At 35.4% G+C, this 14,532-nt stretch overlaps 1 protein-coding gene across 8 annotated transcripts in view; it reads right to left on the minus strand.

Annotated features, from left to right (window-relative positions):
- The window catches only part of VPS13B (vacuolar protein sorting 13 homolog B), a 477,114-nt gene that overhangs the window by 241,215 nt on the left and 221,367 nt on the right, over positions 1 to 14,532 (minus strand). For 7 of the 8 annotated variants that reach the window (XR_008820995.1, XM_056333225.1, XM_056333222.1 and 4 more), the window contains one exon: positions 9,496 to 9,643. Coding sequence is in view for 7 of the 8 variants with exons in the window: in XM_056333225.1 (XP_056189200.1) it covers positions 9,496 to 9,643 (148 nt within the window). In the remaining variant the exon portion in view is untranslated. The remainder of the gene's footprint in view (positions 1 to 9,495; positions 9,644 to 14,532) is intronic. The other variant, XM_056333224.1, reaches the window with a different exon arrangement.

Consider the following 14,532-nt stretch of genomic DNA (forward strand, 5'->3'; position numbering starts at 1 on the left):
AGGATGAACAGATGAATACAATGTAAACTCATATATTCTACAGCAGAATCAGCAGGGAATATCAACATCCTACATCATTTAATAAGTGCATTCCTTGTGAGCAGGATCTAAAGCTAGGTTTTGTTCCAGTCTCCCACATTTTGTGTGCCGGGAAATACACACTCTGCTAATTCGCTCTCAGTTAGGGGAATCAACTTTCTAATGCCATAAACAACTATCTGTGAATTAAAAATAACATTAGCTGTCCAAAGCACTACTTGTTTCTCTCCATATATACACAATTAAAACCCGCAAGGCTGGTTCAAATTCCAGGAATATCCATCACAGACAACAGCTTCACCTTAACACACATACTCAACCAAAACAAAAAAACAAAAACAAAAAACAAAAAAACAAAAAAAAAAAAAAAAGGCAAGCTTTGAAACCCAACAAACAGATAAGGAACCAGTCAACCAGAAATCATGGAAAGTAGAGAAGTACTAAGAAGTGTTTCAGAGTGGAAAGAAGGAACAAGCACCAAAAAAAAGTGAACTCCTGAAAATAAAAGAAAAATTACATCCTCTGTTTGGTTTTTTTTCCTGTACTGGTAAGTCCCACAGTTTTGTCTGAAGGGATGCTGGGACACAATGTCTTAATTCCTCGTCAGCAAGGCCATCAGTAGATGGCAGTTGCTAAGAGACTGTAGCAGTCCGCTGCAGCTATCGTGTGTTTGGCTAGTCCTCTATAGTAGACATGTAGACTGGATCAGCTCCATCTGTCTCGGTATGAAGGTTAATCTCCTAAAACAATTATGCTACTCAGCTACTACTGAACTGAAAACCTAGGAACATTTCCTGGCACTGCAATCAGCCTTGTGTGGAAGCCAGGAGCCAGTCAACAATAGCGAGATAGAAAATATGATTTGTATGAAACACAAACTGATGAGGAAAAAAAAATACGGAGGGAGGCTGCCTTCAGGTTACACAAGTGGAGTTTTTAAGAAAATCAGTGTACAGGAACATAAAACATCCCTACTCTCATCTTTTAGTCCCACATTATATATTTTACAAAAATACCGATTACACACTAAAACCATTTCAATCAACTATCAATCACTCAAAGGCTGCCACCCTCACCATCAATTTCAGAACACACACTGGTAACGTACAGAGTTTTTAAAAAGGACTGATCAGATCAATCAGGATTAAGCTACCAGAAACAGCCTTTTTCAGAATTCATTTCACAATATATGGTCAAAGTATAGAGTGAGTTCCAAGTGGCAATCCCGCAAAATTAATCTTAATTATACTCTCTTTGTAGAAGATGCCACTAAGCAGAACTTACAGGTAAGAATTCTAGACAGAGGTGTCTTTCTTATATAGACATATACCTCCTTTATGTTTTTTAGCCTACTGAGAACTGGCTGCTTTAGAAGTCTGATCCATAAAGTATATAAAAGTTTTTAAAATAAAAAGACCTTTGGGGAAAATGGTTCTGTTCTCTCCTATTAATATTCAGTGACCTAAGAAATATGGAAAGGAAAATAAAACTTCTCAAGTGTGAAGATTTGGGGCAAATAGACATTTCCTCAAATAAATCAAAGCACGAAAGACCACAGATCAAATTTTTCCACTACTGGATTGAGGACTAGTGATAATCTGTACTCACCACTGGCCTCACGCTTTCAGTTCCTCCTCTCTCCATACAGCTAGCAATTGAACTAAAGGGAGGTAAAATACAATGCTAATACCTTATTCCTAATTTTTATGTGCTACAGATCTATCATGACTCGTCCCTCTGGCACAAAATGATGCATTTCTCCTGGCCCACTGCATGCCTCAGACACCTCACGCATTAAGAGGGCAGCAGCTTCTTTCTGGTTGGAAAAGGTTATCCTGCTGCTGGAAAACCTGTCATTTCAGTGATCCCCAAAAGTTCAGAGGGCTCCTGCTGCAAGACAAGGTTCACAGACAAACAGCCATGCAGCAGCCTGCAGCAGCACACCCTCTCCACCATTCCATCATATGACGGTACTCAAAATGCATCTGTCATATGACCTCAACAAGCTGGGCAAGCTTTCCTTCCCACATCACATCATCTGTCTGTCATATAGCTTCTCACACATCAGAACTGAGTTAAGCTGAGAAAAATCCTATTGCAAACTAATCATAGTTACTAAGAGGCTGTGACAGCAAAACACATGAACATTAATAGTATTTAAAAGAAGAAAGAAATCAAAGGAAAGCATACTGTTATTACGTGGCTCTTTCTGGAAAGATTTTCTTCTCTGCTAAAATTAGAAGTAGTCTCCATAGTGTCAAAAAGCTCATTGGGATTTCTTAATTCTGTTCACGTTTTCATACATTAGATATGGCTTTTTATGAGAAATAAAAACAAAAATACCAAGGTGTCTGCAACAAATGCATGCCATTAAGGAACTGATCAAGGGGTCTAAGGGATTATAAATGAGATTAAAATGCAGTGGAGGAGAAAATTCAAACTTCAAACAACTCTGAAAAAATCTAAATGGCCTACAGATTATTTCTTTGTGAAAGATTAATTGGTTTCTTCATATGCAAAACAAACCAAAACCTACCCTCCTCTCACCCTGCAAAAAAAAAAAAAAACCCACAAAAAAACCCAACCAACAAACCCATCACCTACTTAAAACTTACTTGCTCTTTTCTGTAAACCAGCGGGCTTTGGTTTCTATGTATAATAATGTGCAAAAGTAAAAATTCAGTGAAATATTATACAAAAACTTGCTTGTCCTTAGGTTTACATTCCAGTTCTCCTAAGTCTACATACTTTTATGTTTGCAACACAACAGAACTAAGCATATATGTTTATATATAGATATATGAAAGCATTACAACTGATTCACACTTGTGTGTGTGTGTATATGTATATGATGGCCAAAGAAAAATAGAATGCATTTCCATCTAATAATTTGGAATTTTTTCATTTCCAAATGACTCCATGATTTAATATTAGAACATTATACATCTATGAGAAACTGAAAAAACATTGAGGAATATCTTGTTAAAAATACTTCCTCTCTTAATATACTATTATTCCCCACAATCCAATTAAAAATAAAAAGTAAATCTAAGTAGCAGGCTCAATGCAACCATTAGGTGAAGCTCAAAGCTGTATTTACCAGTATTTTCAGAACCATCGGTATCCATCAGAATTGTTTCAGAAACATTCACATTTGATTTTTTCAGAATCTTAAGAGAAGTTGTTCCCCTACCCCCATTCCGGGATGACTGATATTTGAATTATTTATCAAAAAAATAATGAGATATTTTTTCTAAGGATAGACTATGACTATCTGCATGTAAAAATGTTTGCACTCTTCACGAGGATGCTTGAGAATAAAAGCAGTATGTAAATAACAGCAGGAAGTCCTTTTAAGCTTATAAAAATACACAGTATGTTTGCCCACATACTGAATAGTCTTAGCATAAATAATTCCTTTACTGGGCATTAAGCATTTTTGCATTCGACTTTATTAACAGCGCAGATAATACGTTACTTCTATCAATCAAGATGATAATTGAGCCACACATTCCCTGACAATGAACCAGAGCAAGTCCTTTACACCTAGGGTAACAGCAGCAGAGAGATGTAGTGTCAAACTTTGAATGGTCATTCGGTGAATTAGCAGCAGACTAAGTGTTAAAACATACAGGCTTTTGACTTTTTACTCAACATGCCTTTTTATGGAGTAAACGTGTCAGTAAACAAAGACAAATGTGACATTAACATTGTTGTGCAAGCAGAAAAGATCTTTCTGTGTGAAAGTGGGGGTTGCCTAGAGAATGACTATGGTCAGCATTTTGTCCCACCATATTCTTAATGATCGCTGCACTGTTTCTGGCAAAAAATACCTATTTAGTTCTGGGAACAAAAATAAAAAAGGACTGACACTTTTGTACAAATCAGTAACAGCCGTTCTCAGGCAAAACTGAGCTACTATATTGGTAATTACAAAAACGTGTTATATGTGCGTTCACATCTAAAGTCCATGCCTGAATTTATCTTAATATCCTTTACCATTAAAAATAAATTTTATACTGTAAAGTAAGAATTTCAGCCTTTGGATTTGCAAAAACTTTTCTAGTAAATGCAGGAGAAATTCTGCCCAGTGTTCTGTCTTTTTAAAAATATACTGGAAATTCATTAGTCTTTTAAATATCTAAACATAAACACCCACTGTTTCTCAACTTTGAATTTCTCCACACAGAAAGCATGTTTGATATACTACATTGGCTTTGTGTTACCAATATTTTTGAAATCCACACAATGAACTGAAGAAATCGTGTCATCATAACACTAAAGTCATTTTACTAGCTCTGAAAACTCACAATAATTAATTTTCAATATAGGTATGTGAGAGTCCAGCCATTTAAAAGTTACTTTAAATCATATGTGCCTGGAAACCTTCCTTTTAAATAATCCTTTCAGGAACTAAACCCCATTTACAAAAATCCTAGTATTTTCAGGCACCCAAGGTAAATGTGTGTCAGATTTAAATTCCTGTACTTTACTTTGCCTATTTAGCATCTATTTAATTTCATTCATCCTCCCAAATAAATCGTCAGTCATACATTTCATAGCAGGCATGAATAAACGATAATCATTCAGTTCATTGAGCAGAAATAGTGACCTACTAATTCAAATACTTCAGATAATCCATTGATTTCTCACCAGCCAGACTCCTCTCACATTTGCCAGTTTTTTTGCATTCCAAGAGCTCATTTTAGCAGGAATCTAGTTCAGCATTCTAGTTGTACTTTAGGGAGAAGAAAAAATAATCAGCAAGTGCATCCACTTTTCCTAAGTACAGGTCATATTCTGCCACGCTGTACTGTAAGAAAGTTTATTAACTTAAGATGCAACCTCAAATAAAAACACGAACACAGCATCAGTCGTTCTACATAATATAGACGTCTACATTTAAAGCTTCCTCTTTTCTCCACTTCTCTGGGTAAGTATTTAATAGTGGCTCAGAAAGATCTCATGTGTATACTTTGCAGGAATTTTAGGAATTACTTGAGTAAAGCTTTCAAAATCGAATTACTAACACTTCCCATAACAACCGAGAAGTTCCAGTTATATTAAGTATCTAATGACCAACTTCTAAGCATGCTATTATATCTACACTATCAAATGTTAGGAATTGATTGAAAGGAAAGGTGGGGATCTTTCCCTGGTTTCCTGTGGAAAGAAGGCATACGCAATCCTATACTCCATGCATATGCACGCAACTCATTTGCTCGTCCTCTGATTTGTTTTTCATTTGCTGGTAAATATAAATAAAATTTGACAGGATATATAGCTCAAAGATACTAGATTTCTACAAGTTCTGGGAAAATAAAAAAAAGTCATCAAGTCATCAGGGTGAAGAAGGGAGAAATTGGCAACAGGAGCTGTGTCTTTATTCAAAATCAGACAATTTATACAGGACAGACAATACAACAAGCCATCTAAGACAGAGTTTTGAACTTTCTTGTTATGACACTATCCTCCATCTGCTTGAAATACAAATGAATAGTAGACTAGGTGTAACTTAGAACTTACGAAGCTTTAAAACTCTTTAATTATTTCTCTATAAGACCAATAGTTCTACAGAACAAAACATCAATGTTTCAGAAACGCGAATAAGAGAGTTCCCCAAACTGGAATTATATCATGTCCTATCTTTGCCTCCATATGTACACCTGCAGAATGAAACAACACTGGATTCTCTTCTCAGCTTTGAACTTGTGACTGATGCTCCATGGTAATACTGAAGTTGTAGTCAAATTAAAGACCAGTGTGCTCTCTGACCTGTGGACCTGATCAACCTGGCCTATGGAAAAAAGCTGTCTAAAACCCACCAAGAAAAGTTGCTAAGAAAAGTCAACTACCAGGATTCTGTGTGAGAAAGAAAATCAATAACCTTTGCAGCCTCCCTAAAGAGCTGCCTTCAATAAAAGTTCCTCATATCAAAGAACATGTGTGAGGCTACTTTGCCATTGCTATTGAAAAATTAGATGTCATAGTCACTGGGTTACACCTCACAACATAGTATCAAATTTGCATCTGGGGTATCATGGTTACTTCCAAGCACTGCTAAATATTGGCTGCCACAGTAGATGTGGTGAAATCAAATTTCGGTGTAATGGCTACAAAAAGACCTCACTAGGAGGCAATAAAAAAAACGAAACCCAATTTAATCTTTAAAAGTTATTATATTTTTCAAAGTGAAAATAATTATAATAATATAATAATGTCATATGAACAAAATCTACAAGTTATTTTAGTAATGAATGAGCATCTTGAATGTGTGAAAACAGACAATTTAGCTTTAATCATTATTCAACAGTGCACAGCACAGCATTGAAAGGCTTTCCTATCCATTTGCTTCAGCCCATATCATCTTCCTGTATAGGTATGCTACATAAGCTATGCATAAATATATTTATACAGACATATAGCAATCATTTTGCCACTATACAGATTTAAGAGCTATATTTCTATGTATACCTATGGGTCTGCAAATCACTTCGCTGAACTCACAGGCAGCTGCTGAATTGCTGAGAATGGGAGAAGTGTGTGAATTGAGGAACTGAGGTAAATACTACTTTTTAAAATATTCTTCATCACTTTACTTGTTCACAGACATGTCATATGAAATTTAAACCATATTAACTTACTCTGGTTTTGAAGCTTGTGTAGTTAAGGAGATTGAAAATTACTACATTTTGAAATTTAAGAAGAGAAAACATGGATTTTCACAGATACCATATAAATAATAGTTTTGCTCTTCCCATGCTTCGTTTTTGGCTGGGTGTCAGCAGCCATTAACTAATAAACTGAACTCAAGATCAATGTTTTAAATCATTTTACAGCTGTGATTACAAACTGCTTCCATTTAATACGCAGGGTTGGTTTTTAGCAGTTCTCAAGGAAGTGACTGCTGAGATCATGCTAGACTTAAAAGGGGTAAATTTGAAATCAATGAACATCATGATTTTAAAGTACAATCTCTTTCAATCTGCAAATACTATGCATATGTGCTTGCTATCAATGCAGGAATCTCAGTTTTCTGACAACCTAAGGCATCTGTAGCTAAAGCATTGACGATGAAGAAATACGAGGCTTACAAGGATTGCTGGCGTTTTACCTAGAATGCTTTTGTAGCGTAGGTAGCATTACACCTCCTAGACCAGTGTGGCATTCCTGGTTTAAAAAGGTGAGACAAATAATGAAAGAAATTATTCTTGTAAACAAGCAGACAGAAAGTAGGTGAAATTAAAAGAAATGAAATAAAAGTTAAAAATTGTGGGAGTGAGAGACCTAGAAAAATTAGAAAGGAGAACAATCACAGGCACTCTATTTTTAGTTTCATAAGCTAGTCACTCATTCACTATACTCCAGCACATTATATACCTGTAAAGGAACAAAATGTAAAAGAAAGGATCTACTGAAACTTCTCTGAGAATGAGATCTCACCTTTCACACTTGCATCCATCCAACCTTTTCTAACCACTGTAACTGGTGGCTTTGTAACAAAGCAGAAGCAGTATTTTGTGACATGACATATGTGTTGGTTTTTACTGTCCCCTGAATCTTCCACTGCAAAGCCAATACTGACAAAGAGGGCACAAGACTAACTCCACAGGTTCTAATATCACATGAAGTTTCAGGAAGCTATACAGAGAACAAGCCTGTATGGCACTGCAGTGTGACATAAGCTCTCCTTTCTTTCTTTCTTTCTTTCTGGGAAATCTCTGTAGTCTACTGAAGCAGACAGACCACATCCCTTAAAATAATTTCATTAATTCAGACATCTGATAAACTGAATGAGTAAAGTAAGTAGTAGCTAACAAATGAAACCTTAAAAGCAAACTTTCTGGTTTTGCAGCAATGTGTGCTGTACTAACCAACTGAAATTGTATCTAGATATTGACCTCAAATTAAAAAGTGGAAGAAGTTGAGATACACAGAAATCCTTCTTTTACTTTTAGGACATTATAAATAAATTTATCATTTTATCATTTCTGCACTCACACACACAAACCTCCCCAAAAAAAGCAAAACTAGCATTCATGGCATTTCTAGATTTTGAACAATAACATTTTCCTTTAGGAGACTATTCCAGTGTGATTACATTATATTACTCAAGGTAAAAAATAACAAAGGCTAAAGATCAAAACTGGCTACCAGGCTCAGCAGGTACCAGGCCGGGACACTAATTTCCAAAACTCAAGCGCAAAGCTACTTCCACAAACAGTGACCTCCTGTGCCAGCAAATAGCTGGTTTTTGAATGTCAAATATTCAACATTACAGAAGTTCTCTAGCGAATTACACCTTTGTGCTTTGTCAACAGGCACAGGTAGAATTAACTTCAAGAAGAAATAAATCATATCATTTATGATGTAGATATAGCCGAACAGATGATAAATATAGTCAAAAGAAGAATATACTTAGTACTCATTTCATTACAGACAAAAATAAAGGAAATACATAAATGAATGATAAAAACAAAAAGATAAATGGTAAAACCAAAGGATATTCAAAAATGAAATAGAAAGAAGTCTTTGAAATTACTCTTATTTTACTACCAGTGATAATATGGCAACCCACATATCACTCAGAAAATGGATTCTCTGGTTTTAGTCCTTTTTAATCTCAAAGTATCAATTAAGCCTATCACTAACAGACAAGATTGTAATCTCAGTTTCAGCAGACAACATCTTGAAGTACTTCATGATTATCTGGAAATAAACATCAATGCAAAGGAAAAGAGAATTTGTTCCATGGATTTCAGAAGGATTACTAAAAGTCTCAGCTGGATAGTCACTTTTTTTGGATGATCTCCTTACTTGCAGACGGTACTATATGAATAAATTGCCTAGAAAATCCCAGAAAGCCGTAACATCTTGATTAGTGATAGCTAAGTTTAACTTTAGCACTCTTAAGTGGGCAGAAAATATTCCTCAATTTAATTATTTCTTCAACTCCACAAACAAAAGTGTCAACAATAGCATTTTCTATGGGACAAATTTTGAAAACAGTGAATCTTTCCTCCTTATGCACAAATCTTGACTTCCATACATGCCAGACTTTAAGCAATGTGAACAGACTGACTGAAATCAAAGACATTAATCAGACTTTATAAAGTCTGATAAAATTATGGACTGAAACATTAAATATCAAGGCCAAAAACAGATGTTCTATCAAAAGCACATCTCCTTTATCTCATTTTAGAAAATGTGTTACATGAAATTATCAGGACCCCAAAGATAGTACCTAAAGAAAAATGACAAGAAAATTAAACATGTATTTCCAAATTGCAAGTTTGATGCTATTTTTTTAATTTTAAAAGTTCAAATTCTATGGGAGAACATTTCTTTAAAACTGAAAGTTGTTCCAGTATTTGCACAGCCGATGCTGTTCAGTTGTGGATGAATGTTATTGATGGAGGTTGCAAAGGCAGAATGGCTAGTTTTAAGTGATCATACCTGTTACTGTTTTTGTTTTGACAGGACTGCTAGCATACTCAGAGGCTTGATTTGACTGCTGCCTTGCCAAAGGTGCACTTCCAACTGATGCTTCATCCTCTTTTTTTCGAGTTACTGACACACCAAGCGGAACAGTTCCAACAGACTGCTAGAAAAAGAAAAGCCTTGTGAACCCCTCAAACCCAAAACACATTAATACTAAATTATGTCACTGTCATGAGAAGCATGTCTTAAACTACGTATTTTGAAATGTATAGAAGACAACCTGAAATGATGATTGGAGCACATATATTTTCAAAACCAATTATGAAATGCTACATTCAGACTTGCACTTGTAATTCTTTATTTTAGTCCTGTCAGTCTGAAAAAAAGTCCTATGATAACAAAAAAGTGAAATAAAATTTATTAACTTAAAATACCATGCCTGTTAGCCAATCAAAATGTACGTGACTGAAGTTGGATGATCACCAAAGCTATATAATTATCTAAATGTTCAATAGAAACTGGAAAATTTTAGTCAGATGTCAAGATTCCGATGTTTTGCAAAGAAATTTATCAACCATCATTGAACTTCAAAAGAAAAGACACATTCATATTTATACATTATTATATTTGTTCCTCACATCTTAAATATAAAATTTAATTCTCACTACTAGTGATTTTGAATTGTTTTGTCTTCCAAGCGTATCAATAAATGAGAAAATGCTCAAAATATGACACTGCTAAACAAAACTGAAGGCATTAAAATCTAGTTTGAAGGACTGCATCCATATTTTAAGATTAGAAAAGTGAAGTGTATTAATACACATGGGTTCTGGAACTAGAGGTCCACAAACGAATACAGTTTATTAGCTTTGTTACTTTTTTTTTTTTAAATTAATGTGAGCTAGAAAAGACAAAATCATTAAAAAAAATTAGATTCTCTGTTTTGCTGGACAGTTGGCTGTTAGCATTTTGCCGTAGCATTAGCTACTATGTAAATTGTAGATTTATCCTAGTTGACAAAAGCAGAAAATTTCTATTGTTGATATTGCAGAGGATTACCATTTAAAGATGACTAAAGTTTTTTTGTAAAGATCAGACACTAAGATTACATGCATCTTAATCAATTTTTGTGTAATTTAATTTTGTTGGTATTGGAGTGAAAATGTAATCCATATAGCTGTGTAATGAGAAACCTCACACGTTGCATTAGGAATCTCTGTGGGAAACAAATTCGTGTGAGGCAGGCAATGTGCTTGTAAATTTTCTCCAATAGAAAACAGATCACTGAATCAAGCAGTGTGCAACACGTGCACACATACAAAACCCCAAAACAAACAGAAAAATCATTTAATTGAAGGAGAATTACTTCCAAACGCCTTCGCCATTTTCCACTATAAAAGTAAATTAAAATAAGAAGGACAATCAACTATTTAATCCTACTCCAGTGAAAACAATCAACATATATATACAGTGGTATGCAAAGTTAATAGGAAAATACTAACGTCAATGACAAACAGAACTCCCATTTGTCCTCCTCTCTGAACCTACGAGCATCAGCTTTGTCTCCAAAAGAACTAAAAAGTCATTCCGGAATACAGTAACATGCCACTTCGGTGTCCTCTAGCCATAACAACAAAAAACCCCACCAGCTTGGAACAGAAGAGTTTTACACTACAGAAATACTTCCCACATGCATAGAGAGCATCTGAATATTTCTAAACTTTTGTCACACACTTTACATCACTTATTTTCAAGATTTAGCAGTTTATCTGATACCACCTTTCCTAAGGCAAAGGCATGTGCAGCTCTCCCATGACAGCAACTGTTGAGCCATGATTTGGCAGTTCTCAGTGTAACGCTGCAAGAACACTGACTTGCCAAAGTGAAGCAAGGCTTTCTGAAGAACGAACACAGACAATACAAGACAGTACAAAAGGCAAGAGGATGGAAATACCGTCTGAAGAAGCAGTATCTATTTCTGAACCACTGAAGAAATGGATTAGCAAAATATAATAATAATGGTACACCACTAGTCATATAGTGAAAAACATCAAGGCTATCGCAGCCAGAGAAAGCTGGAAAAAATTATGACCAAATATTGAGTGCTTGAGTGCTGGTCTGGACAATGAAACAGCTGTTTCATCTTTGCTCACTGAAATCAAGCCTGATGTTGCTGTTGATGACACCCAGTACAATCTTGTCAGGTTTTTGGCAAAAGATTTCTGGTTAAAAGAATGCAGAAGATGAAAGATCAGCGTCGAACTAGATGGAAAAGGATCATCAAGATTTGGGTTTTAGCCACAAACTGATGAGGAAATTGTGGCTTGTGAAATAGCAGATGACAAGAGCCCCACAGCTGTATGAGAAGATGAATCTGATGGGAAAGGAGACACTGCAGGCAAGTGTTATCATAAGCATTTCATCACAAGAATCCAAAAAGCAAGCTACAAAGTAATAGCTAGTCAAGTTTAACACACCTCCTTAGGATGTAAGCTTTACGGTTACTAACTGGTAATGTTTCAAAGAAGATAATTAAAGAACATTTAACAAAGTTATGGAACTATAGCAACATTTATATCAGGTTTTGTTGACGTGTAGTCAAAATCAGATTCTGTTCTGGATTACTGACCACAGATTTATCAATGCAATAATGTTTTGTGGCTATTGTATGCTGACTAGTAGATTAGTAATAATTCACAGCACTCAAAATAAGAAAGTTTACTACTTCTCCAGTATAATTATTACAATTAACTTTTAAAATGCTGGCTAAGAACTACAGGAAAGCTATCCTTTTCCACATCTAAATTTTACTGACACAAATAATCTAATACATTACACACCACGTTAAGTATGTGTATACAAAGCACACACATATATACACTATTTATGCATGTAAGTGGATCAATAGCTACAGATTGTATTTTTTACTTCATACTGTGTGATTGCTCAACTTGCCTTTGGAAATGATAAAGATCTACAATCAGAGAAAGGCACAGAACAATAGCTAAAAACCAACCTGCCAAAAATACCAAACCCAAGGTATTTCCTGATTTATGTGGAGACACGCCAACTAACTGAAGCTAAAATAACCTGTAAAAAGGGCTAGTGGAAATTTTCCCCAGGTAGAATAAATTGATATTTTATTTTACTTGGGATTTTCAGTAATTAAGTATTTTATTTCCAAATTGTAACTTCCCATGAGTGTGAGGCTAATTAGGATGCAGTCAGATCTGGGAACATGAGAAATGCATTCTAAAGAAAACTTGACCAACTGAGCAGATGAGTATCTGTACTTCGAGTGATGCCTATACAGTCACCTCCCTGGTAACAAACCAAAGGCAAAAGAATACTCCAAGACAGGAACTTAAATATTATTAGTAAAGGAAAAAATGAAGCGCTAGTTTGTGAAATGTTGGATTCAGAAGCATCAGCCCAGATGCAGCCATCTTTGACATGACAGCAAACCCACCTACCCCATATGGTGGATGCTGCATGCACACAGACTGATGTGTAGATGTGCAGTAGCTTGAAACCAGTAAGCAGGAAGAAAAATTAATGAAGTCTTTGGAATGGGGACAGAAGACAGTTCTAGTCAAGACAAGATGTTTTATGAACATCTAAGTTCTGTTATGCAATTACTATCCGCCTCGGAGAAGAACATGCTGCAAGACTGTCCGTGCTGTGCCAGAACAAGTTCCAACAGCAAGAAGAATAAACCTTGCCCACCTTGCAACACGTTCTAATATCGAAGTCACAATTGTTGCTTGACTACAGTTACTTTTCATTGCTTTGATTTCTGAGATTAATATAAGCATACACCTAAATTGCTTCAGAGAACTCAAAGAAAAGCATTAGCCTAGTTCCTAATTAAAATTAAATTAATGAAATTAGATTAATTAAAATTAAATTAATTCCTAATTAAAAAGAATAGGCATGCCTAACCCTTGGAGTCATGAAAGCACTTTCTTTCCTGGGAGATGAACTTGATAATTCAAATGAAATTCTGACACAGCTTCAGGTAGGAGTTTCAGGTATGCTCAGAAAAGTGCTCTGCCAGGATAGAAGCCCAATCACTGACTAGCTGCAATCTTTCCCAACTTAGGTTATGGACTGATGTCAGCCAAGAACCCCCTCATTTTCACCAACTGATGAAAGCATTCTATCAGCAGTTTCAAGGGGCATCTGAAAGTACAAGATACAAGGTTCAATTCCCGTACAGCTTTAGTTCCTCAAGTAAGCCGCAACTTCTTTCTTATGTCCCTCAGCAACTTTGTGTTCCTTGGGGTAAGAGATGACAGATCCCAATAGAGATAAACACAGTGCTTTTGGCCTGCAAACAGTATCAGAAATCAAAGCCTATTACAATTTCTGCACACCAAGTAGATAATTATGTCTACTGTAGAAACATGCTTGTTTCACCAAAGCCTTTCCTGCTATTTATCAAGGTAGAAAAGAAAAACTAGAACTAAAGGAGGACAACACAGCTCCACCCTCCACAGCCAACTTTGCTACAACATGGAAAAAATCTTAAATTTGGGTACTGAAATGTACCCATATATTATGTCGTTCATTCACTGCCATTCATTATCAGAAATGTTTGGCTCTTAAAAGACACACAAATCTGCAATATTCCAAAGGCCATCCTAAACCAGATCAAATTTGAGGAATTAATTGTTCTACATGAATCTACTGACCAAGTCACGATGATAAAATTATTTCATCTTAGGCAAACACTCCAGAGAGACCTCTGATTGAAGAATTGCCCAAAGCATACCATCAAGAATTGCTAATATTCTCAGCTCACAATGCACTTCCCATAAAGCAGCGAAAAGATTTTATAACACAGCAAAATTCCTAAGATAATGGTAGAGAAAACACAAAATGAGCAGAGAAAAAACTTGAAGAAAAAAAAATGGATTAAATTGAATTGTTAATGACCAATTCTGTAATCTACCTACCCTGCTGATGAAAAATTCTTGGTTTTGAATTGCGATACACATTCTTCCATGGTATAGATGTTCATGAAAAAAGGGAGAAATTCGGATTATGGAA

The sequence above is a fragment of the Falco biarmicus genome, chromosome 3 (genome assembly GCF_023638135.1).
Source record: "Falco biarmicus isolate bFalBia1 chromosome 3, bFalBia1.pri, whole genome shotgun sequence".
NCBI classification, from domain to species: domain Eukaryota; kingdom Metazoa; phylum Chordata; class Aves; order Falconiformes; family Falconidae; genus Falco; species Falco biarmicus.